Source organism: Acomys minous, assembly GCF_964271855.1.
Source record: "Acomys minous genome assembly, chromosome: 12".
Lineage (NCBI taxonomy): Eukaryota > Metazoa > Chordata > Mammalia > Rodentia > Muridae > Acomys > Acomys minous.
This window is the reverse complement of record NC_140493.1, coordinates 70,715,246-70,739,594: the sequence shown is the minus strand read 5'-3', so window position 1 is coordinate 70,739,594 and position 24,349 is coordinate 70,715,246. Positions and strand designations below refer to the sequence as shown.

General features: G+C 49.2%; 1 protein-coding gene and 1 long non-coding RNA gene across 2 annotated transcripts; one reads left to right on the top strand and one right to left on the bottom strand.

Annotated features, from left to right (window-relative positions):
* Nucleotides 1-1,619: 1,619 nt before the first annotated feature.
* LOC311578727 lies at nt 1,620-5,505 on the bottom strand. The gene is made up of 3 exons (XR_014772947.1): nt 4,920-5,505; nt 4,178-4,313; nt 1,620-2,022 (listed from the first exon to the last, which is right to left on the bottom strand). It is a non-coding gene; the product is annotated as an uncharacterized lncRNA (long non-coding RNA).
* Nucleotides 5,506-8,852: 3,347 nt separating this feature from the next.
* Nucleotides 8,853-23,128, top strand: PIPOX (pipecolic acid and sarcosine oxidase). The gene is made up of 8 exons (XM_084749204.1): nt 8,853-9,031; nt 10,692-10,840; nt 19,053-19,266; nt 19,564-19,746; nt 20,429-20,575; nt 20,904-21,062; nt 21,620-21,695; nt 21,941-23,128. Exons 1-8 carry the CDS (start codon nt 8,918-8,920, stop codon nt 22,069-22,071), a joined length of 1,173 nt encoding a protein of 390 aa, XP_084605330.1. The 5' UTR covers nt 8,853-8,917; the 3' UTR covers nt 22,072-23,128.
* The last annotated feature ends 1,221 nt before the right edge of the window (nt 23,129-24,349 follow it).

Genomic DNA, 24,349 nt, shown 5'->3' with positions numbered 1-24,349 from the left:
TTGCATACACTGCTCTGCCTGCATGTACACCTGCAGGACAGAAGAGGGCATCAGATCACATTATAGATGGTTGTGAGCCACCATGCGGTTGCTGGGAATTGTAACTCAGGACCTCTGGAGGAGCAGTCAGTGCTCCTAACCTCTGAGCCATCTCTCCAGCCCACGGGTTTTTAATATTTTGTTTTCCAGATAGGGCCTCAACTGTGTAGCCCTAGCTGACCAGGAACTCAATAGGTCCTGGGGTGGGGTGGGTGGCTGCTGGTGGTAGAGTACTGCCCCAGTTAAGAGTGTTTAATCTTCTAGACCACCTAAGTCCAGATGCTAGCACCCATGTCGGTGGCTTACAACCACCTGTAACTCCAGCCCCAAGGGGTCTCTTATCCACCTACTTCTGCCCTCTGAGAGTGCCCACACACATACAGCAAACACACACACACACACACACACACACACACACACACACACACACACACACAGTGTCATGTACCCCTGTTCCCTGCACTCCATGCACACAACAAACAAACAAAAGCTACAGCGGTTTCTGGATGTCTCAGAGAGTTTGTCCTCATCATGGCTTCTTCACATACGCTTCTTACAGGTTTCAGAGTGTTCACTTCCCAGGCTTTTCAGCCCATCTCCAGCAACAGCAAAGTTGCTTCTTTCCTTTCTACTTATTTTTAATTTGTGTGTGTGTGTGTATGTGTGTGTGTGTGTGCAGGTTAGAGAACAACTCTCAAGAATTGGTTCTCTCTCTTCGTCTTGTGGGCCCAGGGGCTCAAATGTGGGTCTTGAGGCTCGGCGGCGGCGGCGGCGGTGGCAGCACCTTTACCCGCTGAGCCATCTCCCTGGCCCCAGAGGAAGCTGTTGGAAGCAGCTCCCTGTAGACCTGTCCTATAGCCCATGCCAAGAACACCTCCACTTTCTTCTTTCCCTTGAGAACTCTGGGCAAAATGCCCTCAGAGTCTGTTCCAAACACAACTGGAATCCTCCCAATGTCTTTTCTAAACCTTTCTTTCTCCTGCCCCCCCCCTAAACAGCGAGCAAGTAAAGGTAGACAGATGTGCCAGGGAGTGGGGGCAGGGTACAGAGGGAAGCCTGCCGGGAGGTGGGAGGCTGGGGGTGGGGGGAGTAGGGAGAGGGGCTGCCAACCACTATGAGGCAGGAAGCTGGCAGCAGCTGGTTACAACTCACCACGCCACTGAGAACCCAGCAGGCTCCTTTTAAGGTTCTGCAGAGAACCCTGCTAGTGAGATGAGGCCCAGCATGGGGCCCGCAACCTCCTTTTCTTTATATGCTTGAAATTTCCAGGCACTGCTCATGACCTTTCACCTGCTCTCTAGCTTTTCTGCAGATTTGGATCCTATCTAAGCCCAGGGTGGGGCTGTGTCTTGAGAGTGGGATGTGGACAGGATGCTGATGATGCCCAGAGCCTGCTCCCGGAGTCCCATCAGGACTGCAGTGATCTGTACAGCATTTCCTGCTAAGCCTTTCCTATACATAACAAGATTCCACCAGCTCAACTCCCCAGAGGCAGCTACTGGCGCTAGCTTCTTGTTACAGGAACCAAGAAAAACCTGATTTTCTTTAAACATTTACTCAACACTTTATTTAGAGAGGCTAGGTACTGCATGGGAAGGGAGTCGGGTGGGGTGGGGAACAGGACGGTGAGCACTTGACTGTGATTCTCAGGTGTTCTGTGCCATTTGGGATGGCAGGTCATTCTTCAGAATGCAGGAAGACAGTTAACGTTGAGGCCACAGCCTGTCCCTGCACCTTATCAGCATGGACTTCTTTTAAACAAATACGGTGATTTCCTAAACGTGGTTTCCTCAGCAAATTTCTCCTGCACTTATTTCAATTCATGATGGTGCTTTAGGGGCCTCAGGTATACGAGTCCTCCAGCCAAAGCCTGGCTGCCTCGCACAAAGCCGCCTCTCCCGGTGGCCACTGTGTTGAGATCCCCGCCTTCACTATCCAGTGATGGAGGTGGTCATTTTTGTTGTCCTTTTCCACCATTGGTACCTGGGAAGGAAGGTGATTGGCTAATGGCCAGGATAAATGAAGGCCGTCCCAGAGGGTTTGTGTATTTTGGGTTTCGTGACTGGACTAGAGCCAGGTGTGGGAGCCTGGCAACGGGAAGCCGGGATATTTAAGCCAACTATGCCGGTAAGCAATGGGAAATGCCGGTTATGCAGGACATCTTTAAAGCCTTGAAGAGTTAATGCCATAGCAGGGCGTTAACAGGCTAACATGGGAGAGAAACCAGATGGTAGAAACATCCTTTACGTTAAAAGTTATTTTCAGCCGGGCACGGTGGCACACAACTTTAATCCCAGCACTTGGGAGGCAGAGGCAGGTAGATCTCTGAGTTTGAGGACAGCCTGCCTGGTCAACAGAGCGAGTTCCAGGACAGCCAGGAATACACAGAGAACCTGCGTCAATAAAACAAAGCAAAATGCCTGTGCCAAACCTTGCAAATCTGAACTTTCATTTTGATGCCTTGGTACAGTGAGGGAGCCTAGAAATCTAAGCCCACTGCCTAGATATGTCGGAGGGGCTAACAGTAGGTTCTAGCCTGGCATGGAAGCAAGGGCTGTAATCTGAGTCAAGGCTTTCAGAGTGAGTTTGAGGCTACCCTGAACTCCATCTCAAGATAAAAGTTAAAGGTGTCAGAGGGCACAGTTCAGAGGTGGCAGCGTTTGCCTACCAAGCACAAAGCCCTAGGTTCAAACTCTAGTTCAAACTCTATTGCCAGGCTGGAGAGACAGCTCAGTGATTAAGACAGGGTTTCTCTGTGTAGCCCTGGCTATCCTGGAACTCACTCTGGAGGGCAAGCTGGCTTCAAACTCACAGAAATCCATCTGCCTTTGGCTCCTAAGTGCTGGGATGAAAGGCATGTGCACCACCACCTGGTGAGACCACGTCTTTCTAATTTCAGGGTGGACTTGAAGTGGCAATCTTCCTGCCTCCACCTCCCATTACAGACACGTGCCTTCATGGTTAGGAAGAGTATTTTGTATCCCCCCCCCACAAAAAAAAACAAACCAAGGTCTTACCTGGTGGTGGTGGTGGTGGCACGTACCTTTAATTCCAGTGTTCAGGAGGCAGAGGAAGAGGCAGAGGCAGACAGATCTCTGAGTTCCAGGCCAGCTTGGTTTACAGGGTGAGTTCCAGGACAGCCAAGGCCACGCAGAGAAACCCTGTCTTGAAAAACCAAAACTGGGGCTAGAGAGATGGCTCAGTAGTTAAGAGCACTGTCTGCTCTTCCGGTGGGTCCTGAGTTCAATTCTCAGAAACCACACATGGTGGCTCACAACCATCTATAATGTGATCTGGTGCCCTCTTCTGGCACACGGGTGTACGTGCAGACAGAGCACTCGTATACATTAAATAAATAAATCTTTTTTTTTTTTTAAAGAAAGAAAAGAAAAACCAAAACCAAACCAAAACACAGGGTCTTGTGAAGGCCAGGCTGCCTCACAGTTGCTATGTAGCCAAGAATGGCTCCGAATTCCTGATCTTTCTGCCTTAGCTTCTCATGTGCCTGGATTATGGGTGTGTGCCACCACGCCAGGCTTGAAAGTACCCTTTTATAGTTGTATCCCAAACTCTGTCAGACGAAAAGATGGTTTAATATTTTTGCAGAGCTGTCAGTCCCCAATTCCCAGGACTTTCATTTATCTCCGTTTCCTGGCATCAGCCTAGCGATTTCACTATTGTATTCTAAGAGTGCAGGGGTTGACTCTGATAGCTGCCACTTAATAAACGCAAAAATCAGAGAACCATCAGGAAATAAGAGGCAGGGAGGGTCCCTGGGTGTCCCATCTCTACCACCTCATGATAGAGACTGTCCTGGGCAGCTCAGAGAGGTACCTCTCCCTTCCTGAACACTCGGGGCCAAAACAGCCAGAGAGCCCTAGGAATCCAGGACATCTGTTATAACCATCTCGGCCATCACAAGCGTGTATGGGTGCTGTCTCTGTGCCGAACCCCTCCTTCACACCCACGTATACTATGCAGCCATCACAGAAGCGTACTTATGACTGATGTAGATCACCAAGATAAAGGAAATGAAAACACTGGGATGTTAAATAGGAACGCGCACACACACACACACACACACACACACACACACACACACACACACCCTACTGTATAAGCATGTTTGTATACTCACAGAGCATCTCTTTGAAAAGACAACAGCAATAGGGTAGCATCCGATAGGAGAATTGAGCGCTCTGGGAATGGGTGGGAAAGAGACTCCACAGTGTTCTCTTTGTACATTTTACTGTTGTCCCACGTGTAGGCATTACCTGTGAAAAATGACAATAGAAAGGAGACTCCCTCCTTTTAAGAGGCGTAGGAGGAAGGCAGACATGCAAACAATTACAGCACAATACGCGTATTGTTATCGTGGAGTCTCTGCAAGATGGAGAGACAGTATAGGAAAGACTGCATCTGCTTGGGGGTACCAAGGGGGGGGGTGCCTGGGAGTTTGGAAGTCTCTCCGCTCAGTGTTGCTAGGGTGCCAAGAGCCCAGTGGGAAAGGGTCTGTGCGGGAGCTGTGGGAGCCAGCAGAGGTCAGAGCCAAAGCCACCTTGTGTGCCAAGCAAGCTAAGGAGTTCAGATTTTTATCCTAACAGGGAAGGGCGGCTATGAAGAAAAATTTTAATGAGGAGTAACCTGTCCAGATTTGCCATTCAAAGCGATGTCTTTAAAGGTGGGTAGTTGACCTGACCTAAGGGAAACAGAAATGAGGAAGCTGGCAGTCAATCTGAAACAGGGGGTGGGGGGGATCAGGGATGTGTATGGAAAGTGTTCCCACACCCTGCACATCCCTCCTCAGCATTCAGGACCCCAGGCACCCCTGCATCCGGCAGCATCTGCCCTCCGGGTAGGGCTCATCCCTGTCTGCCTACCTCCTTGCCCCAGGCATCAGCTCCTTGGCAAAGTGGGGCAGGGAAGAAAACAGAGCAGAAGGCTCTCCTCCACTCCTGGGTCTCTCTTTATTTTATTCCACGTTCTCTCTCCGTTCGGGTCCTCTCATTATTTCTGAGCCGTACAGCTTGCTGCTTCCCTGGCTCTCTTCTTCCGCCCCTGTCTGCTAAGTGTCAATCAAGCCATCGGGTGAGGAGTGCAGCCTCCCATCCTGGGCATCTCTGCCCCAGGACTCTGAGCCGCGACTGCTGACACGTACAAGCGGCAAGGTGTAGTAGGGCTGTTGTTGGCTCGCCCTTTAATGGTCCTCCGATCCAGAATGGGTGTTAAAATGGAATTTGAGGGGATCGCTTCTCTCTGCCTGCCCCTGTCAGGACATTCGCAAGGACGGGCAATCCTGATAGAAGGGGAAAGCCTTTAGAAGCAGATTTGCTTTTCATTTCAAGGTTGGGCCGTGGCCAGTGTCGGCTTTCGGAGCAGCCGCCGTTTGAAATTCTTAACAAGAAGCAGAATGCTTGAGTCCAGGAATCCAGGGCAGCCTTGTGAAGTAGAGACAGGGAAATGGGATTGTCATTTTATCTCTGAAGGGATATTATATTAAACGGGGGGGGGGGGGGGGAAGGGGGGGAATGGGGGAATACAGAGTGGCTTTCCCTGCGGCTTCCACGGAGGACTGAACAATATCGGTTAGCAGGAAGAACTGAGATTAGAACAAAGAAAAAACTTCCCAGGTCCTGACCAGAGAGATGTGAAGCGCTTGCTTCCCCTGGGGATTTCTTCTTCTTTTATAAATTGTGAATGGAGGCACCGTTTTTTTTTTTCTTTTTTTTTAATAGAATACAGGAACTAATGAGCATTAGGCTTGATTACCTCACCAATTTCTCCTTAGGTCTTTGATCAGCATGCACAGAAGTGTGTGTGATCAGTGTGTGCCATTTGTGTCCTGCGTCTCGGTATCAGCTTTGTATATGCATTTCTAGAAAGCAGCGTCCTAATGCCTGCCGTCTGGAATAGCCACACAGTGTTGCATTGTATCAACATGTCAGCATTTGTTTAGCTACTCCCTGATGTTGGATTGTTTCCATTTTTTTTTTAATATTATAAGAGTTTAGATATGCACGTCTTCATACAAATGCCTTCTCCTCCCCCGGGGGAATAGCTCGCCGAGCAGAATTTCTAGGTCAGGATGTTTGAACTATTTCATCCTACTGTGCATGGCCCCGAAACATTCCACAGCATCCTATCTGAATTGATACCTGCAACACGGACAACATAATAAGGCTGTATCATTTTTATTTTTGTTTATTTAATAGGCACATACATAATCGTACCTTAGAGTTATTTAATTCCCTTCTCTTTGACTGCCGGTGAGGCTGGGCACACTTCCATGCAAGGATTTATTGTCTGCTTTTCCTTGCGTGCAAGCTGTTCGTCTCCGCTGACATCTTATCACAAGAAACCCAGGTGCTGATCTTATATATTTCTATCAAGCCCCCTTACACTCAGGGTAACCATATTTTTCTTGGTCCTATATGCTATTATTTTACTGTAAAGGATCTGTCCAGTGCCCTCTGTGAGGTAGGGGACAGAATGTGGTGACCTTTAGACTCTATTTTTTTTTCCTTCTTCTTCTTTTTTTTTCAGAAGGAAAAAGAAATCCTGTCAGATGGCAGCTTCTCTTTGGACTCCATTTTATTAGAAGACAGCTAATTGCTAAGGCGACTCGGGGGGTTGTCTGTGGACTAGAAGTGTTGCTGGGGCTTCAGTCGGCCACCGTGACGGGCCGAGGTGGAGCCTCAGCAGTCCCATGTGCACCCCCACATCTTTTCACTGTATGGCCACCAGAAAAACAGCAAAAATATTGAAATCAGAATCATGGCTGCAAACTCTGATTAACCGTCCCTATAGCATGAGCATGAGTTGACAGAGTGCTTGCCTAGCACAGGGGAAGGCGTGGGTTTGATTCCCAGCACCCCATTAAACCCATGCGATGATGCGGCTCTCTCGTCCCAGGAGGCAGAAGCAGAAGAACCGGCAGTTCAAGGTCACCCACTGCTGCAAAGTAGGTTGGAGTCCAGTCAAGCGATGCCCGAGACCCCGTATCCAAAAGAGAAACAAAGAAGAACACGAATGGGGCTGGAGAGATGGCTCAGCGGTTATGAGCACTAACTGCTCTTCTAGAGGTCCTGAGTTCAATTCTCAGCAACCACATGGTGGCTCACAGCCATCTATAATATGATCTGATGCCCTCTTCTGGCATGCAGGTGTACATGCAGGCAGAATACTGTATACATAATAATAAATAAATCTTGAAGAAGAAGAAGAAGAAGGAGGAGGAGGAGGAGGAGGAAGAGGATGAGGAGGAGGAGGAGGAGGAGGAGAAGAAGAAGGAGGAGGAGGAGGAGGAGGAGGAGGAGAAGGGCCTTTGGGCAGATCCTGCCATCTTTGGCTGTTTTGGTGGTGTTTTTATGACTATAAACAGCCATTCCCCAAAAGTTACTGTCTGAAAACAAGCATCTTATTTGACTTCAGAAGGCTGAGGAATACTAACACAGCTTGGTTAGAGGATTGTCGGGTCACACGGCACTGACTGGGTCACTCAGTGGTGTTTAGTTGGTCTGGGTCCAAGATGGCTCCTCTCTTACATGTGACTCTCTTAGTCATCCGGGGACTTTTTTCATTCTCTCTCTCTCTCTCTCTCTCTCTGGATGAACTTCTAACATGGTGGTTCAGGATCTAAGAGTGAGTTCTCCAAGGCAAGAGGAGGATGTTGCCCAAAGGCTTAGGTCAGAAAGAGTGTGGCAGTCACTTTTGGGGAAGCGTGTAATGGGAAGACTGGTGGGGAACTTGAGGCTATCTTTAATCTGCCAAAAATGAGGATAAAAATACACAAACAAAAAATGAGAATTTAATGAGATAATGTATTCAGAGGCAGATTTACCAGGAAGCTAATAAAACTCCAACCATGGGGCTCCCTAATTGAGCGGTCTTTTCTAAGTCCTGCCGTCTAATTTTGCATGACTAATTTCTTTCTTTTTTTTTTTTCCTCTCTTTTATTTTTAGTTCTGGGGATTGACCCCAGCACCTCAAGCATGTCCAACACAAAACTCTACCACTGAGCTATGCCTTCAGTCCCCTTTTCCTTTTAGCTTAAAATGGACCCCCAAATTGTATAAGAATCAGGGCCTGCCAACCCTGGCTCTGTCCCCAGTGCCTGTGACAATACCCATTGAGCCTGCTGCCTGGCATAGAAGGTTTTTCTATCCATGGCCCCCACGTGTTCTGGACTGGCACCTGGCTCCCTGTGTGCCTGAGGACAAGGTGCTGCCTGTCACTTTCCTTCTCCGTCTCCCCAACCCCATCCGGCCCAGGGTCATTTATTCTCCCTTTTCAACATGAAAGCAAAACACACCGAGAATGATTTCATAATCACAAAACTGCCCTCCCAATTGGCCCCTGCATCCTGCCCCTTGACCTCACCACACACCACGGAGGAGGGCCAAACCCTGGGCATCCTGCCAAGTTCTTAGCTAGCCCTGTAGCTCTCTAGAGGAAATCAAACTACAGAGAGGAAAGCCAGCAGGGGGAGGCAGCATTCCCGGTGCCCAGCTTGGTCTAGGAGGCATTGAAATTCCACGGCCGAAGTCCTGAGACAAAGATCATAATGAGACAGGAAGGTGGCATAGGAAGGAGCCCATTTGCATGACAATAATTGAGCCAAGAATAGCAAACCAGAGAGATGCAAGGGTGACGCTGGCAGCTGAGCTGGGCTAAAACCTCACAAATCAGTCCACCCAGTTCTGCTCTGCAGGGGAGGCGGAGGCTGAGCCCTGTGCCAGGCTTTTCGGGAGGGGGAAAAAAAAAAAGGACAAGGGCATGGGCCCCAGGGCATTGTGGGAATTCTGTCCAGGCTGGACTTTGCTTTCTTCCTCCTCTAGCCTAGAGGTGCCTTTGTCTGCTGCGTGGGCTTTGTGTCATCATGGCTGCTCAGAAAGGTCTCTGGGACGCTATTGTGATTGGAGCAGGCGTTCAGGGCTGCTTCACTGCATACCACCTGGCCAAACACTCGAAGAGGGTCCTGCTGCTGGAGCAGGTACACTGTCCCTTCTGCTGTGTAAGGCTGTCCCTTCCTCTCCTAGGGAGGGTTTCCCAGAACTTGCAGGCCACTGGTAAAGGCAAACGGCCAGACATCAGGAATTCTGTGCACTTCATAGCTTTGTAGCTGTTTCACGTGGATTTTGACAATTACAACAAAACAACAAGTTCATGCGGGGTTTCTTGGTATATTCTTTTCACTGCCTCTCAGCTCTTGCCTGGGATCAAGAAGTGGCCCCACCTCTCTGCGTTGTTGCTACCCTGTCTTTTCTGTGCCCAAACAGTTGATCCAGCTCAGAAAGAGAATCAGTTCTGCTCTAGGTAACCTTAAATAAAGGCAGTTTCGCCTAGAGGCAAAGGCTGGTGGACCAGTTTCGGAGGCAGGGCTCTTCCCTGCATTTTCCCCAGCCTCTCCGTCTAGAGCCTAGCGGGCGCTCCGGTTGATTCTGCCACCTTTGCCAGCCTCCTCGCTTGATGCACAGGGCTCCCTTTCCTTAAAGAAAAAGTGGTCACGTGACTACTGCAAAGGAGCGGTGGTGTTGGGAACCTGCAGGGCCCCTCAGGCGCAGGGGGGTTGGGGTGGGGTGGGGGAGGGGAGGGACGATGGGGGGGCCTACAGGGTCCATCACGTGGGGTTTTCTACCTCAGTGGCTTCGTTCTCCCTTTCCATTCTGCCTGCGGCTCTCAAGTTGGTTACCATTTACTCTTCCTGGAATAGTTAGAAATGGCCTTCAATTTCTCTATCTGTTTGCTCGAATTCCCCAGGATTTCAGTTACATCCCTTAGGAAAACCTCCATTTTTTCACCCCGGCCCTAATCTCAAGATTGTTCCCTGAAGGCACAAAGAGATGGCATTCTTTCCTGATCCATAAAACCAAGGGACTAGATTTGCATTATCTAGAAGGTTCTATTCAATTCTGCCCTTCCAGTTGTCTGAGTGGGGTTCAAGTTCAGTGGAATGAGAAAGATATACTTACAAAGGGATGGGTGCCTGCAAGGGTTATTTACAAAAGGAAAAACTTGTCAGTGCTTCTGAGGAGCTGCTAGCCCGACCACCTCAGCAGTCAGTGGCCTGCAAGGAGGCACTGGAAAAACTGTATGGAAATATTTAAAAATCCCTAGACCTGGTGATGAGGGCCTAAAATCCCAGTTTCTCAGGAGGCTGATGCAGGAGGATTGCAAGTTTAAGGCCTGCCTGTGCTACATAACAAGACCTTGTCTCAAAATAGAAAATAAAAAGACGTTTAAGCTGGGCGTGGAGGCAGAGGCAGGCAGATGTCTGTGAGTTCGAGGACAGCCTGGTCTACCAAGTGAGTCCAGGACAGCCAAGGTTACCCAGAGAAACCCTGTCTTGATAAAAGAAAGAAAGCAAGAGAAGAAGAAGAAGAAGAAGAAGAAGAAGAAGAAGAAGAAGAAGAAGAAGAAGAAGAAGAAGAAGGAAAAGTAGTAGTAGTCTAGGCCTATAGCTCAGCTGCAGAGCACTCACTTGCCTAGTGTGTACAAGGACAGAGGTTCAATCCCTACCCAAGACCAGAAAAAAAAAAAAAAAAAAAAAAAGGAAACATTTGCAGGGAAAGATGGCACCTAAAGAGCACAGAGAGAGTTGAACAAAAGGGCAGTGGCTTCTGGTGTCTTTCTTGTCCCCTGTTTGTTTCTAGTTCTTCCTTCCGCATTCCCGAGGAAGCTCACACGGACAGAGCCGCATAATCAGGAAGGCCTATCCAGAGGACTTCTATACAAGGATGATGGAGGAATGCTACCAGACATGGGCCCTGCTGGAGCGCGAGGCTGGGACTCAGCTGCACAGGTGGGCGAGGGATGGAGGGAGGCCTTGGATGGATGGAGGGGATCCAGCCCTCCAGGGGCTCTGTCAGGTGTGGACACCAGCCTAGGAGGGAGGCATCAGGCCTGTGGAAGACTTCTGCTCGCTGTCACTGTCTCCCAGCTGGCTCCTGCCACCTCTGAGTTCCAGGCCTGGGTGAAACCCTGCGTCCAAGGCTAGTGTAGGTTGTGTTGTGAAAAATTAAGAGAAGCACTGTGAGCAGACATCTAGAGCAGTCCAGGCCTGCACGGAGCCTTCTGGAACCATCTTAGAGGGCCTGGGTCGAAATGGAATACGCAGCTCTATATTCTTAACTTGTGTTCTAACTTTTAAAAACACGTTTGTTTGCTTGCTTGCTTGCTTGCTTGCTTGTTTGAGACACGGTTCCTCCATGTAGCCCTGGCTGTCCTGGACTCGCTGTGTAGACCAGGCTGGCCTTGAGCTCACATAGACCTGCCTGCCTCTGCCTCCCAACTGTTGGCTCTAAAGGCGTGCGCCACCATGACCTGGCTTGTATAATTTATGTGTATGAACGCTTTGTCTACATATATGTATGTGCAGCTACATGCATGCCCGGTGCCTGGTGCCCAGAGAAGTCAAAAGAGTATCACCTTGGACTTGGGGTTACAGACGGTTGTGAGCTGCCGTGTGGGTGTTGGGAATTGAACCGAAATCCTCTACAAGAGCAACAAGTAGCCGGGTGGTGGTGGTGGCGCACGCCTCTAATCCCAGCACTTGGGAGGCAGAGGCAGGCGGATCACTGTGAGTTCGAGGCCAGCCTGGTCTACAAAGTGAGTCCAGGACAGCCAAAGCTACACAGAGAAACCCTGTCTCAAAGAGAGAGAGAGAGAGAGAGAGAGAGAGAGAGAGAGAGAGAGAGAGAGAGAGAGAGAGAGAGAGAGAGAGAGAGAGAGAGAGAGAGAGAGAGAGAGAAGTACTCTTAGCCACTGAGCCATCTCTCCTGCCCCCTAGTATTCGATCCTTTTGTGCTGCCCGCCCCCCCACCAATAACAACCCCACAAATGCATTTTATTAATACCCTAGCCTCTGGGAACAAAATGAGGGCGTTTCACAGGCCAGACTGCTTGCCATGAACTGACCCCACAGCAGCAGCTCCCTGTTGCCCTGCCCTTCTCTCCAGACCTAACTGATCCAGCCTCTGTCCCTCCTCTGTTGTCCCTGACCCTCCAGACTCTCCTAGAGAAGGAACCAGAAACCGCCCCTGCCTCCCCTTTTACTCCTCTGAACTCTTCACTTCACTTCCTTTACATAACCCTGGCTCTACCCTACAGGGTGGCAGTTATTTTAATGGCTTCGAACCAAGAGGTTACTGTTCTGTTACGAAAACACCATTAACTTAAAGAACAAAGTGAAATCCATTATGCAAATACAGCTAGGGCCGCTAATTAAGGATTTATTCAGAGACAGCTAATATACCCAGCACCCAAATAAAGGAGAGTGTCTTTCTGAGGCGGGGCCTGGCAAAGGGACCCTTCCCTCGCAGCTGGCTAGGAATGCTACTGAGCTTTTGGAGGTAGGAGGAGCCTGAGGCCGGAAGGGCACTAAGTCTGTCCAGCAACCGCACCGGACTTATCTGGAGTCACACAGTTTGGGTTTGACTTCCCACCTCAACGCCTACCAGCTATGTGGTGAGGGTCTCTGTACCTCATAAAGACTGAACTTCATAAAGGTTAACTAAAATCCTGGAAAATACCCGGCACAGTGCCTCCGACCCTCTAATCATGGAGGTCTCTTCCCCCTTTCCTGGGTCTGTTGGGCTACAGAGGAGAGAGGCAGACAATAAAGCCTGGAGGTGTAGCTCAGCTAGTAGAGTGTTGGCCTGGCTTGCATGAGGGCCTGGGTTTCATCCCCAGTGTCCCCATGATACCGGGCATGGTGCTGACAGATTCCTGCCATCCCGGGATGGGACAGGGGTTAAAAGCGCTTGTTGCACAAACTTGAGGACCGGAATTGGGAATCCTGCATCTGTGCATCAAAATCCAAAGAGATGAGAAAGAAAACATGTGTGGTCCCAAGCGTGTCAGGAAGGGCAGCTCACTCAGCTTGTACAGCTCACTTAGTTCATTCCACAATTTTCTAAAAGTGAAAAGGGAAGCTACTGAGGGTTAGAGTCTGCTCTCTCCTTCCTCCTCCTCCTCCTCCTCCTCTTCTTTGGCTTGTTTTTTTTTTTTTTTTAAGATTTCTTTACTTATTATTTTGTGTACAGTGCTCTGCCTGTACACACACTTACAGGCCAGAAGAGGGCATCTGATCCCATCATAGATGGTTGTGAGCCACCCTGTGGTTGCTGGGAATTGAACTCAGGGCTTCTGGAGGAACAGTCAGTGTTCTTAACCTCCGACCCATCTCCCCAGCCCTTGGCTTGTTTTTAAGACAGGGTCTCTTTGTGTTATCCAGGCTGGCCTCAAGGTCCTGGATCCCACCCAGCCTCCGTCTTTGGGTTGTGGGGACTGCGGGCATGTGCCACCATCAGCTGCATAGTGGTCATAGTGCATTCCTGTAAATCACTGAATCACTACAGTCTTGGTTTGAACAGGGGTCAGCAAACCTCTTCTGTAAACCACACAGGAAGTCTGTTAGGTTTCCCTGGCCATATGGTCTCTCTTGCAGATAGCTGAGTCTGCCATTGTAGTGTGAAAGCAGCCAAAGATGCAAATAAATGAACCTGGATGTGTTCCAATAAAACTTTATTTCTAAAAAAAAAAAAACAACTTTATTTCAAGACACTGAAATTTGAATTTCATGTTATTTCCTTGTGGGATTTTTTTTTTAAGGTTTATTTTAAGTCTTTTTTTTTTTTAAAGTTTTTTATGTGCTTGAGTGCTTTGCCTGCATGTATGTATATGCTTCTCATAAATGCCTGCTGCCCTTGGAGGTACCAGAAGAAGGAATCTGACCCTTGGAAATAGGTTTACAGATAGCTGTGAGCCACCGACCGTGTGGGTCCTGGGAACCGAACCCAGATTTTCTGCAAGAACAAGCACTCGTAGAGCTGAGCCATCGCCCCCATCCTATTTTGAAATTTTTTTTATATGTATGAGTGTTTTGTCTGCATATACGTATGTGTACATTTGTTTACCTGGTGTCCATGGAATCCGGAGCAGGAACTGGGGTTATAGACGTTGTTAGTGATCATATGAATGCTGAGAACCAAACCTGGGCCTTCAGCCAGGGCAGCCAGTGCTCTTAGCCACTGCGCCAGCCTCTCCTTTTAGAGACCAGGAGGTTTTTTTCTGTAGCTGGCCCCAGGCTCACCAGGTAGCCTGCTCATCGTGTGTGTGTGTGTGTGTGTGTGTGTGTGTGTGTGTGTGTGTGTGTGTGTCTTGCGATGGTCTTTGCTTTAGACTTCTAAAAAGCAACTGCTAGAGCCGGGCGGTGGTGGCGGTGGTGGTGCACGCCTTTAATCCCAGCACTTGGGAGGCAGAGGCAGGCGGATCGCTGTGAGTTCGAGGCCAGCCTGGTCTACAAAAGTGAGCCCAGGACAGCCAAGGCTACAAAGAGAGACCCTGTCTCAGAACAAAACCAAACAAAACAAAACCAAAAAAAAACCAAAAAGCAACCACCAGATATAAAGAAAGAAAGAAAGAAAGCATCTTTACTTGTGGATTAAATAGACAAGAAGCTAAATCTGGTCCAAACTGGCCACGTCGCTCATGCCCCACCTCCAAACAGCTTCAGGCCTGAGTAATCCCAGGTTGCAACGCGACTCTGGGCATCACACCATGGCCGGTATGAAATGGGTATTCAGATGCCTCACAGCTCCAAGTAAGAAAGACAAGAGCAGTGTGAATGTGCCTTAAAGCCTTCCCAGCACTACAGAGGGCTAAGCATTATTGGTGCTGCTATTATTCCGTCATTAGCGAGTCCTTTCTTATGGCTGCCCTCATCCACTCACGTGTACCAGGATTTATTTTCCTTCCTTTTGCTGAGCAGGCTGTGTGTGGTACGGATACACCTATTCTCTGAATGGAATCTGAATAGAGTTCCGCACCTTTGGGCTGAATGCCATCCCAATTGCCTTAGCTTCGCTCTTAATTTCGATTTTTCTAAATTATTTCATCATCTTTGTCGCTCTTGCCTTCTCTCTGGATCCTTCTAGACACACCGCATAATACCATAAGATAACTGATAGAAATGAGTTTATTTAATGTCATCTGATGATAATTAAAAAAAAAAAAAAGCCTTTCCGAGCTGGTAGTGGAGGAGGTTGCCGAGTTCTTCTGTTGTTTCCTGTGACAGCGCATACGAAACACGGTGGGCTCGGGATATTTGCATATATTCTGGGAACAGACAATGGCATGTGTCGGATCATAAGGCCTGAGTCTTTTGTGATGTGGACGGCCGGGATGCTGGTATCTCCTTCCCGCCCCGCCTTCTCTCTTTGAGCTCTACTCTCCATCTCCTGACCCGGGCGGCCCCTGCTTCGCTGACAATATCAGACAAGATCACAGCCGTAGGCAGTACAGCTGCTGGCAGAACCTGGTGGCCCCCTCCGCAGCTGCTGCTTCCTGTGCCTGCGAAGTGTCTGGCTTGTCAGCCACATCCCCACCCCGGAGCAGTCTTTGTTAACCAATTCCACCTCGGCCCACTGAGCGGAAGATGAAATGCAGAGAGCTGTTCCCAAACCAACAAAGACAGCAGCCATTACCAGGGCCCTTCCCCAAGGTGACGCTCTGAGCTGGCTCACCTGGCACTTTGAACTGGAAAAAAAAGAAAGAACCGCCAGAGCCCGTGCTAGGAAACGGAAGATTCAGGCAGCGTTATCTGGGTCCGCGAGCGCCTCCCTGCTCTCTCCCCCATCCCTACTGGCCCCTGGCCCTATTATTATTAACTGCTGGAGATTCGGGATCGATCACCAGCTCCATGGGTCACAAAGGCACCAACAGGCCCTGCAGAGGAGTCGTCAATGCCTCTTCTCAGTGGCGGAGTAAAGTGGGCTTCCAGGAAGGTGTAGTTTATTCAGGTGATGGACTTCTGGGAGAAGGGAGTTGCGATGCGAACTTGCGAGGGTTCTCTGGTAGAATTTTACTCCCTTCTCTCTAGACTAGCCCTAAATATTCATTTCTGAAGTCTTTCCTGCCCCCCTGTCTATATAAAAGCTTTTTTTCCTTCTCAAGGGTCTGAGGGGGAAAAAAAAAAAGAGGAGAGGGCTCCCTAAGCACAGGCCTAAGAAACTGACACAGAATGAGTAGTCTATTTATTGGGATCTAGGAAAAACCATTAAGAAAATAAGCGCTTAAATGATTTTCAATACGCCTGTGGAAGTCATCTGTCTTCATATTAGGGGAAAGGCCCGTCTCTGATCCTGGTTTTGATTGACTGATTTCCAATTCTCTGAGCATTTCCCATAGGAGCCTCTCACCTATCTCCTATAATGACAGGCCTTTGCATTTCCAGGCAGTGTTTTACATTTATTTCCGATTTGCTCATAATGGTCAAAAAATCTCTCTCCAATCCAAGACATTTCTCCAACGGCGCACGGTTTCCCTCAGGCCAAATAGCTCAGCTGTGATCCACGGAAAATGAGAATTTCCCAAACATATCTTCCGACTTGGGGAGGGTCCGGCATCGCAGCTTCAGATGGAAAAGTTCCCACTGTTAGATCAATATCTGGGCTAAGAAAGAAATGCTACAGGGGCAGGGAGCTGGAGCGAAATGATTACAATCGGTACAATTACATTCACCGCAGAATCAGCTCACTGATTACTCCTAGGGTTGGGGAGCTCCGGCTTCATCCACCACAGGATGACTGGGGAATTAGAACATCACTCAGCATTTCATAATCCGACAGATTTGCCCGTTGTCTGTTCATTTTCCCCACACAATATGTCTCTGTAAATGGAGTGTTCTGCCTCAAGGAAAGGAAGGAAGGTAGGAAGGAAGGCTAGGTAGGAGAAAGAAAGCGGGGCTGGAGTGCCTAAGAGACACTCTGTGGGATCTCTGGACCAGGGAGCTGACATCGTATCTGCCTGGGTGAGCTGTAAGCTATAGCTCTCTTGCCGCTGTTCTACCTGGAGCCTCAGGTTAAAAGGTTCAAGAACCCCGGAGGAGTTGTACTGGTACATCCCCGCAATCCAACTTTTGGGTGGCCATCTAGGGTACATAGTAAGTCCCTTTCTCAAGCAAAACAAAACAAAAGAAACAAACAAACAAAAACCACATCTGAGACTGAGGGTGTGGCGTGCCTAGTGAGGTATTTGCCTAGTGTGTAGGAAAATGCTGGGTTCCAACCTCAGCATCTTAAATCAACTAGGAAACACTGGGTACCTTTTCTTTTCTATTTGGAGATGGTACCCAGGGACTTGTGCTGGGTGAGTGTTCTCTTCTAAGATTTTGGGGTGTCTTCTTAATTATCCCGATGACCAAGAAGTTGACTAGGCAAGTTTTTATGACTTTAGAACTAATCTGAAGTCTTGGGAGGCTACAGAAAGGCGACCGACTCCTGGCTGGGGATTCTGTCTCATCTAAGCCTAAGCTGAGTTTTGAAGAGGCAGAGCTGGCTCCGCTATCTCACCATGAATGCTGGGTAGGCGGGGGCCATGGCGAATGGATTGGGCATGCTGCGCAGCTCTGTGTACTGACACCAGCCCCCAGGCCCACTGCATCCCTACCCCCTCCCAGTCTTCTCTTTAATCCCCACAACCAGATAATGTGGGATTTGGAAGCATGTAATATCCATGAGACTCCATTATAGGCTATTACGAGCTTTATATGCAGTACCCAGGGGATGCGCCAAGCTGCTGCTGGGCGGTGGGGCTGCAGAAGCCAAGAGGGGACATAGGAACAGTCCCAAGGGCCAGGGGGCATCTTTCCATTGTTTACATAGCTCCCCCCGCCCCCGAAAAAAAGGGAATTCTAGTCTGTTACAGCAGAGAAACAGGAAGCATCAAAGAAAAACTGCTCTCTGCCTTGAGGGGTAAAGACGGAAGAAGCCAAGGGAGATTCAAAAACACAGACTCCCTGAGTTTATTGCTGGAGTTCTGTGCACCAATCAGTGTTTATGCTTTTGTGTGAAAGTGCCACAGGCCCTGGGGTGACCTTCTGGAGGGCTGCAGGCTTGGCATGCCTGCCCCCTGCCCACTTAATGTGTGTGGCAACCCCAGACATCGTGAGGATGTCCACTGGCCTGAAGGGAGCACCCTTCTAGGGAACCAATGTCCTGAGTTTCAGAGGAGAAAGTTGGGCCTTGGAGTAGTGAGTCACCAGTCAGGGTCACACCAAGGTGACAGCCAGATTAGAAGCAGAACCCGACCTCCTTTTCCATGAAATAAGCAGCCACAGAGACGAAGCAATGAGGCAGACAGATGCACAAAGAGGGACGAAAGGAGACAGGGGTGAGGCCTGGAGAGACTCCTGAGACCTTAAGAACGCACACTGCAGCCAGGCACGGTGGCGCACACCTTTAATCCCAGCACTCGGGAGGCAGAGGCAGGCGGATCGCTGTGAGTTCGAGGCTAGCCTGGTCTACAAATCGAGTCTAAGACAGCCAAGGCTACACAGAGAAACCCTGTCTCAAAAAACAAACAAAAACAAAACAAAATAAAAACAAACAAACAAAAAAGAATGCATACTGCTCTTCCGGAGGACCTGAGGTCCATTCTCAGCAACCACGTCAGGTGGTTCACAGCTGCCTGTAGTCCCAGATCCTGGGGATCTCTAACACCTCTAGCTCTATGGGCCTTTATACTCATGTACACACACACACACACACACACACACACACACACACACACACACACACACACAATTTTAAAAGGAGAGAGAGAAAAAAAGGAAACGGAAAAGGAAAGGGGAGGTAAAATATCACAGAGCACTCACTCCACAAAGAAGGACCAAGCGGAAGCGTAAGACACCACATCGGAGGGGAAACCTGCTATTTCCATTTGGCATTTCCAAGGTGTAGTAAAGGTCACAGCGACTTAGGATCTCTGTCGTCAAGAGCAGGATGGAGGGACAAGCAACAGTGAGTGCCAAGGAAGGACTTGGGAATGGTCTGGAAGCCAACTGGAGAATTGCCAGGGCTCCTAGGTGAAGTCTACATGACTTTACCTGTGCTCCGACCGTTAGACCAAGCTGCAACTGCTACAGACATGGGCCCCTGACTAAGAAATAAGAATAGGTGGCCAGGGCCATAAAAAAAATCTCTGCACCCATCTGGCCTTTTCTTTCGAAACAGGCAAACTGAGCTCTTGTTGCTGGGAATGAAGGAAAATCCAGGATTCAAGATGATCCAGGCCACTTTGTTGAGACAGGGGATTGACCACAAGTATCTTTCACCGGTGGATTTAAAGCAACGTTTTCCAAACATCCGGTTCACCATGGGAGAAGTGGGGCTTTTGGACAAGACTGGAGGTGTTCTCTACGCGGACAAGGCCCTCAGAGCCCTCCAGGTGAGGCTGTGCAGCCCCGGGGCAACGCAACACCTTCTCTTGGCATCCGGGCCTCTAGTCAGGCAGCCCTGGGACCATGTTGGTATGGAAGTCTTTGCATTGTTCACTTTGGTCCCATGTTGTTGTTGTTTTGTTTTGTTTGTCCATTTCTTTTTAGCACACCTGCTGGCCTCTTTATCAGCCTGGAAGAGAAGAATTAGATTCTGTACTCTTGTCTGCCCTAAGGGAGGGGCCCTTGGTCTCCCAGGGTGAACCATATATACAGCTAATTGGTCTTTCTCGGCCCTGCCCTTTCAGCATGTAATCTGTCAGCTAGGAGGCACGGTGTGCGATGGAGAGAAAGTAGTGGAGATAAGACCTGGCCTACCTGTCACTGTAAAAACCACCTCGAAGAGCTACCAAGCCAACAGCTTGGTCATCACTGCTGGTCCCTGGACCAACCGGATTCTCCACCCCCTGGGAATTGAGTTGCCTCTCCAGGTAGGGAAAGCGGGAGGCCTGAGAGTCAGTAGTTAAGGAAAGAAACGGTGGGCTGGAGAGATGGCTCCCATGGTTAAGAGCACTGTCTGCTCTTCCAAAGGACCCAGGTTCAATTCCCAGCAACCACATGGCAGCTCACCAACTCTGTCTGTAACTCCAGTTCCAAGGGATCTGACACCCTCACACCAGTGCACATAAAATAAAATTGAAAAAAGAAAGAAAGAAAAAAAAAAGTGGTAGAGCCAGCCAGACTTGACTGTGAGCCTTAGATCTGTCACTCTCTAGGGGTCAACATTGGGCAAATCAGTTCGCCTCATTAAAGCGTCAGTTTTACCAATATGGGAAATAAAGGCCCTTCTCAAAAGTCTATTGGTGAATTGAATTATTGGCTGGTATACACCAGAGCCTCCAGAAGATAGCCAGGCTTAGAGTAGGCACTGCATGAATAAGAAGTGTATCGACTCCTGAAAAGATAGTTAAGTTGGGCTGGGTGCTACTATGACAGAAAACTAAGGTCTGGGGACCTTTGTGCAACATAATGTATACTATAAGTTCAAGATACAAGAACTAGGTTAAGCAGGTTGGATGTGAAAGGGCCACAGGACCCTACCAGAACCCGCTGTCCTTGTCTAGAGAGCCCCCTGGCTTCCCACTTTATCTGCTACCTTCCTTCTGCATCAAGACTCTTAGGATCAATGTGTGTTACTGGCGAGAGAAGGTCCCTGGGAGCTATAGCGCATCACAGGCTTTCCCGTGCATCCTGAGTCTGGATGCGGCCCCCCACCACATCTACGGGCTGCCAGCATCCGAGTACCCAGGCCTGATGAAGGTAAGCAAAAGAGGCTATAAGAAGGCTGCTGTACTGCTAAGGGTCCATGCAGTTCTTCTGTAGGACCCGCCTGGAATCTGCTTCCCTGCTGCCCATGTGTGGCAGAAGCTCTTAAACACAGAATGGGGCTGCAGATGAGCCCTGGGCAACTTCAGGTGCCAAAGATAGCGCGTGCCCAGGATCCGGATTGGGCTGATGGGTGGAGGCATCCTGTGTCCAACCGCCCACCCTTCCCCCGGCCCCCTCCGCCCCACCCCCACCCCCACTGGCTGATGTGCTCAAGGCCAGCTTTACAGCCCATGCTCTTCCATGGGGGGGGCGGGGTTAGATCTGCTATCACCATGGTGACAACGTGGACCCAGAAGAGCGGGACTGCCCCACTGCCTTCTCAGAAGTCCAAGACGTTCAGATTCTATGCCACTTTGTCAGAGATCATTTACCAGGCCTGCGGCCCGAGCCAGACATCATAGAACGCTGCATGTACACGGTGAGCAGGCCGATCCAAGGCCACAAAACAAGGGAGGAAATAGACCGACCCCATGGGTGGCCGGGCCTGACTCCATCTGACCTCTGACCCCTGTGTGACTTGCAACTAGCCAGCTAATCCCTACGGATTGGTTCACCTCCATAAGCGAGGGGCCTGTTAAAGATTATTCATATTCCTTTTTATCGGGCGGCGAGCCTTTTTGCCTGGCAGTCTTTCTCCCTGTATTTCCCAGAAGAGCTCTAAAACAGTTCTTGGCAAGATGCTCCCAGTTGAGCAGGCCTTGGGGACAAAGAGAAGAGACAGATGCCACCGGGCCTGAGGCATCTTGGCTAAAGTTAGCGCGCAAAGATGGCTACCTACTGTGTCCCTGGCACAGCAGAATGACAGCTACTCAGTGAGAATAGTGTGTCTAGAGGGGACTGGGCAAGCGCAGAGCAGACCTCAGCCCTACCCAGTTCTTTCTAGAACTCGTCCCAGGCCTGCCCCTTCCTTCCAGAACCCGTAGTTCCTATCTGTCTTCAGAGGACACAGATGCGACTTTCTTTCTTTCTATCTAGAACACTCCGGATGAGCACTTCATTCTTGATTGTCACCCAAAGTATGACAACATTGTCATCGGTGCTGGATTCTCTGGTGAGCAGCTTGAGGGTGGGGGAGGGGAGGTGGCCTGCAAGCCACCAGACAAAGGGGCGTACCGAGAGTTTACCCTGAAGCCTGGACCCCGGGGTGTGGAGGGAGGGTTGGCCGTCATCGAGGGGGTACTTATGGCCGAGGCAAATTCTGGCTTTGACATGAGACCAAGAGGAGAGGTAGCCCTGTCTGGGTAAGGAGGGGACTTCTGTGCTTGAAGGTAACGTGACACGTTGGTCTCTTCCCAGGACACGGTTTTAAGCTGGCCCCTGTTGTGGGGAAACTCCTCTGTGAGCTGAGCATGAAGTTCCCGCCGTCCTATGACTTGACACCGTTTCGAATAAGCCGGTTCTCCTCAACGAGCAAAGCCCACCTTTGACCCCAGCTGACACTGCCCTGGGGAAGGCTTCCAGGAGAAGGAAGCGGCCGGCCTTGACTTGTTTCTTTTCCTCCTGCTTCTGTGGAATCTCCAGTCAACGGCAAATGATTGCCCCTCTTTCTCCAATCAGCCTCCCAAGCCCATCTCTTTTCTCATCCCCAGAAAATCAGGCAGAGATTCACTATCACATAGCAACAAAGAGATTTAAGACCGATGTCTCAGTGGGGGAGGGGATGGAGATGGCTCAGTAGACTCCTTAAATTTCCCTTTGCTAGGACATTGGATGAATCTGAGATTGCTTTGACTAAATTCGCCCAAGGGAATGTAAAAAAAAAAAAAAAGATGATCTTAGCAGGGTGGTGGTGGTGCACGCCTTTAATCCCAGCACTTGGGAGGCAGAGGCAGGTGGATCGCTATGAGTTCGAGGCCAGCCTGGTCTACAAAGCGAGTCCAGGACAGCCAAGGCTACACAGAGAAACCCTGTCTGGGAAAAAAACAAAAACAAAAACGATGATATTTGATAAATTGCTAGTGCCTTTCTTTCTTTTTTTCTTTTTTCTTTTTTTTTTTGCCAAAATGAGCCAGTACCATCACCAACTCTGATGATGAAGTCTTACCTCTAATAAATATTTGCCAGGGAAAAAAAAAATCGCTGAAAAAAAAAAAGCAAACAAAAAACTGCCTTGCATAATGTCTGTGGAGGCCTTTATTTTTCTGTATAACTCTATTTCTTATCAGCTCCAATTATCTAAATTAGTACCACAGAGTCTGTTACCCACCCAGGAATCCACGGAGCCTCCAACCCACCGATGCACTGTGTCCTTCTCGCCTGCTGCTGTGTCTCATCTTCATCTTCTCTCTGGCTCTGTAAAGATGCCTCGCTCCCCACTCTCTCATTAAGGTGTATTGTCAGGTCCTTATGAAGACAGAACTGTTATACCAGAAAGAAAGCGAGAGACACACTCGCTTAGAAACCCCGTTCAATGTTTGAATGTTAAATGTGCCATTTTATTATCATTAGGATTGCTCCCACTTAATGAAACAGCATTAGCACCGAGTCGGCTGGCCTCCTTGCACTAATTGCTTTGGAAGAGAATGGGGCTTGTAACTACCCCTGGGTGGGTGGAGGGGTGCGGGGTGTGAACAGGGACTCAGGCGAGGTTGATGTGCTTAGATCAGTGGTTCTCAGCCTCCCTACTGCTGCGATCCTTTAATACAGCTCCTCAGGTTGTGGTGACCACCCCCCCCAGCCATAAAATTATATTTGTTGCGACTTCACAACTGTAATTTTATTACTGTTAGGAATCCTAATGTAAATAGCTGATATGCAGGATATCTGACATACGGTGACCCCTGCGAAAGGGTCATGACCCACAGGTTGAGAACCACTGGCTTAGATCATACTCAAAAGCCAGGGGGTGGATGACCTCCAGATAGAGCCAGATCCGTCCTGGAGGAAAGGATCTTATGTGTTCTGGGGGACAGAGAAGCTGGGACAACGTGGGGTGGATATGACAGGGAACGTAACAATAAGAATGAAATAGTCACACACCTACACCCCCCCACAAATACACCACAAAGAAAATTTCTTAATCTTAGACCCTTAAAAGCCCAGACTTATGCGTTTTGATTTCTCTAGTGAGTTCCAAAAGCCAGCTGACCCTGTCAGCCCCATGCCAAGTCTGCTTTGGGGGCAATTTCAGTTGGTTCTCTCAGAAAGTCAGTCTCTCCAAAATGGTAGTAATAATACTGACCGCCCATACAGAGGTGGGTAAGGATGAAATATTATCACTTACTCATTCAATACATAAATAATGATTTAGTTTCTACCATACGTCAGGCACTGTGTAGATGTATCGATGTGCTGGCCAGTTTTAACTGTCAACTAGAAACAACCTAGAAGCATCTGGAAAGAGGATTTTAATGTGGAATTCCCTAGACTGGCCTGTGGGTGCGTCTGTGAGGGATTGTCTTGATTGCTAACTGACATGAGAAGACCCAGCCCACTGTGGGCACTAGCATTCCCTACGCAGGGACCCTACACTCTATAAGGGAAGGGAACGCTAGCTGAGTATTAGGCAGGCACCTTGACGTCCTACAATAACAGGCTCTAACCTGGAATTGTACGCCAATAAACTCCTTTCTTCCCTAAGTTGCTTTTTTTTTTTTCTAGGATATTTGTCACAGCAATAGAAAAGAAACTAAGACAATCAGTAAACACACAGATGGAAATCCCTGTTCTAAAAGAGCAGAGTGGGCCTGTCTTGGTTAATTAGGA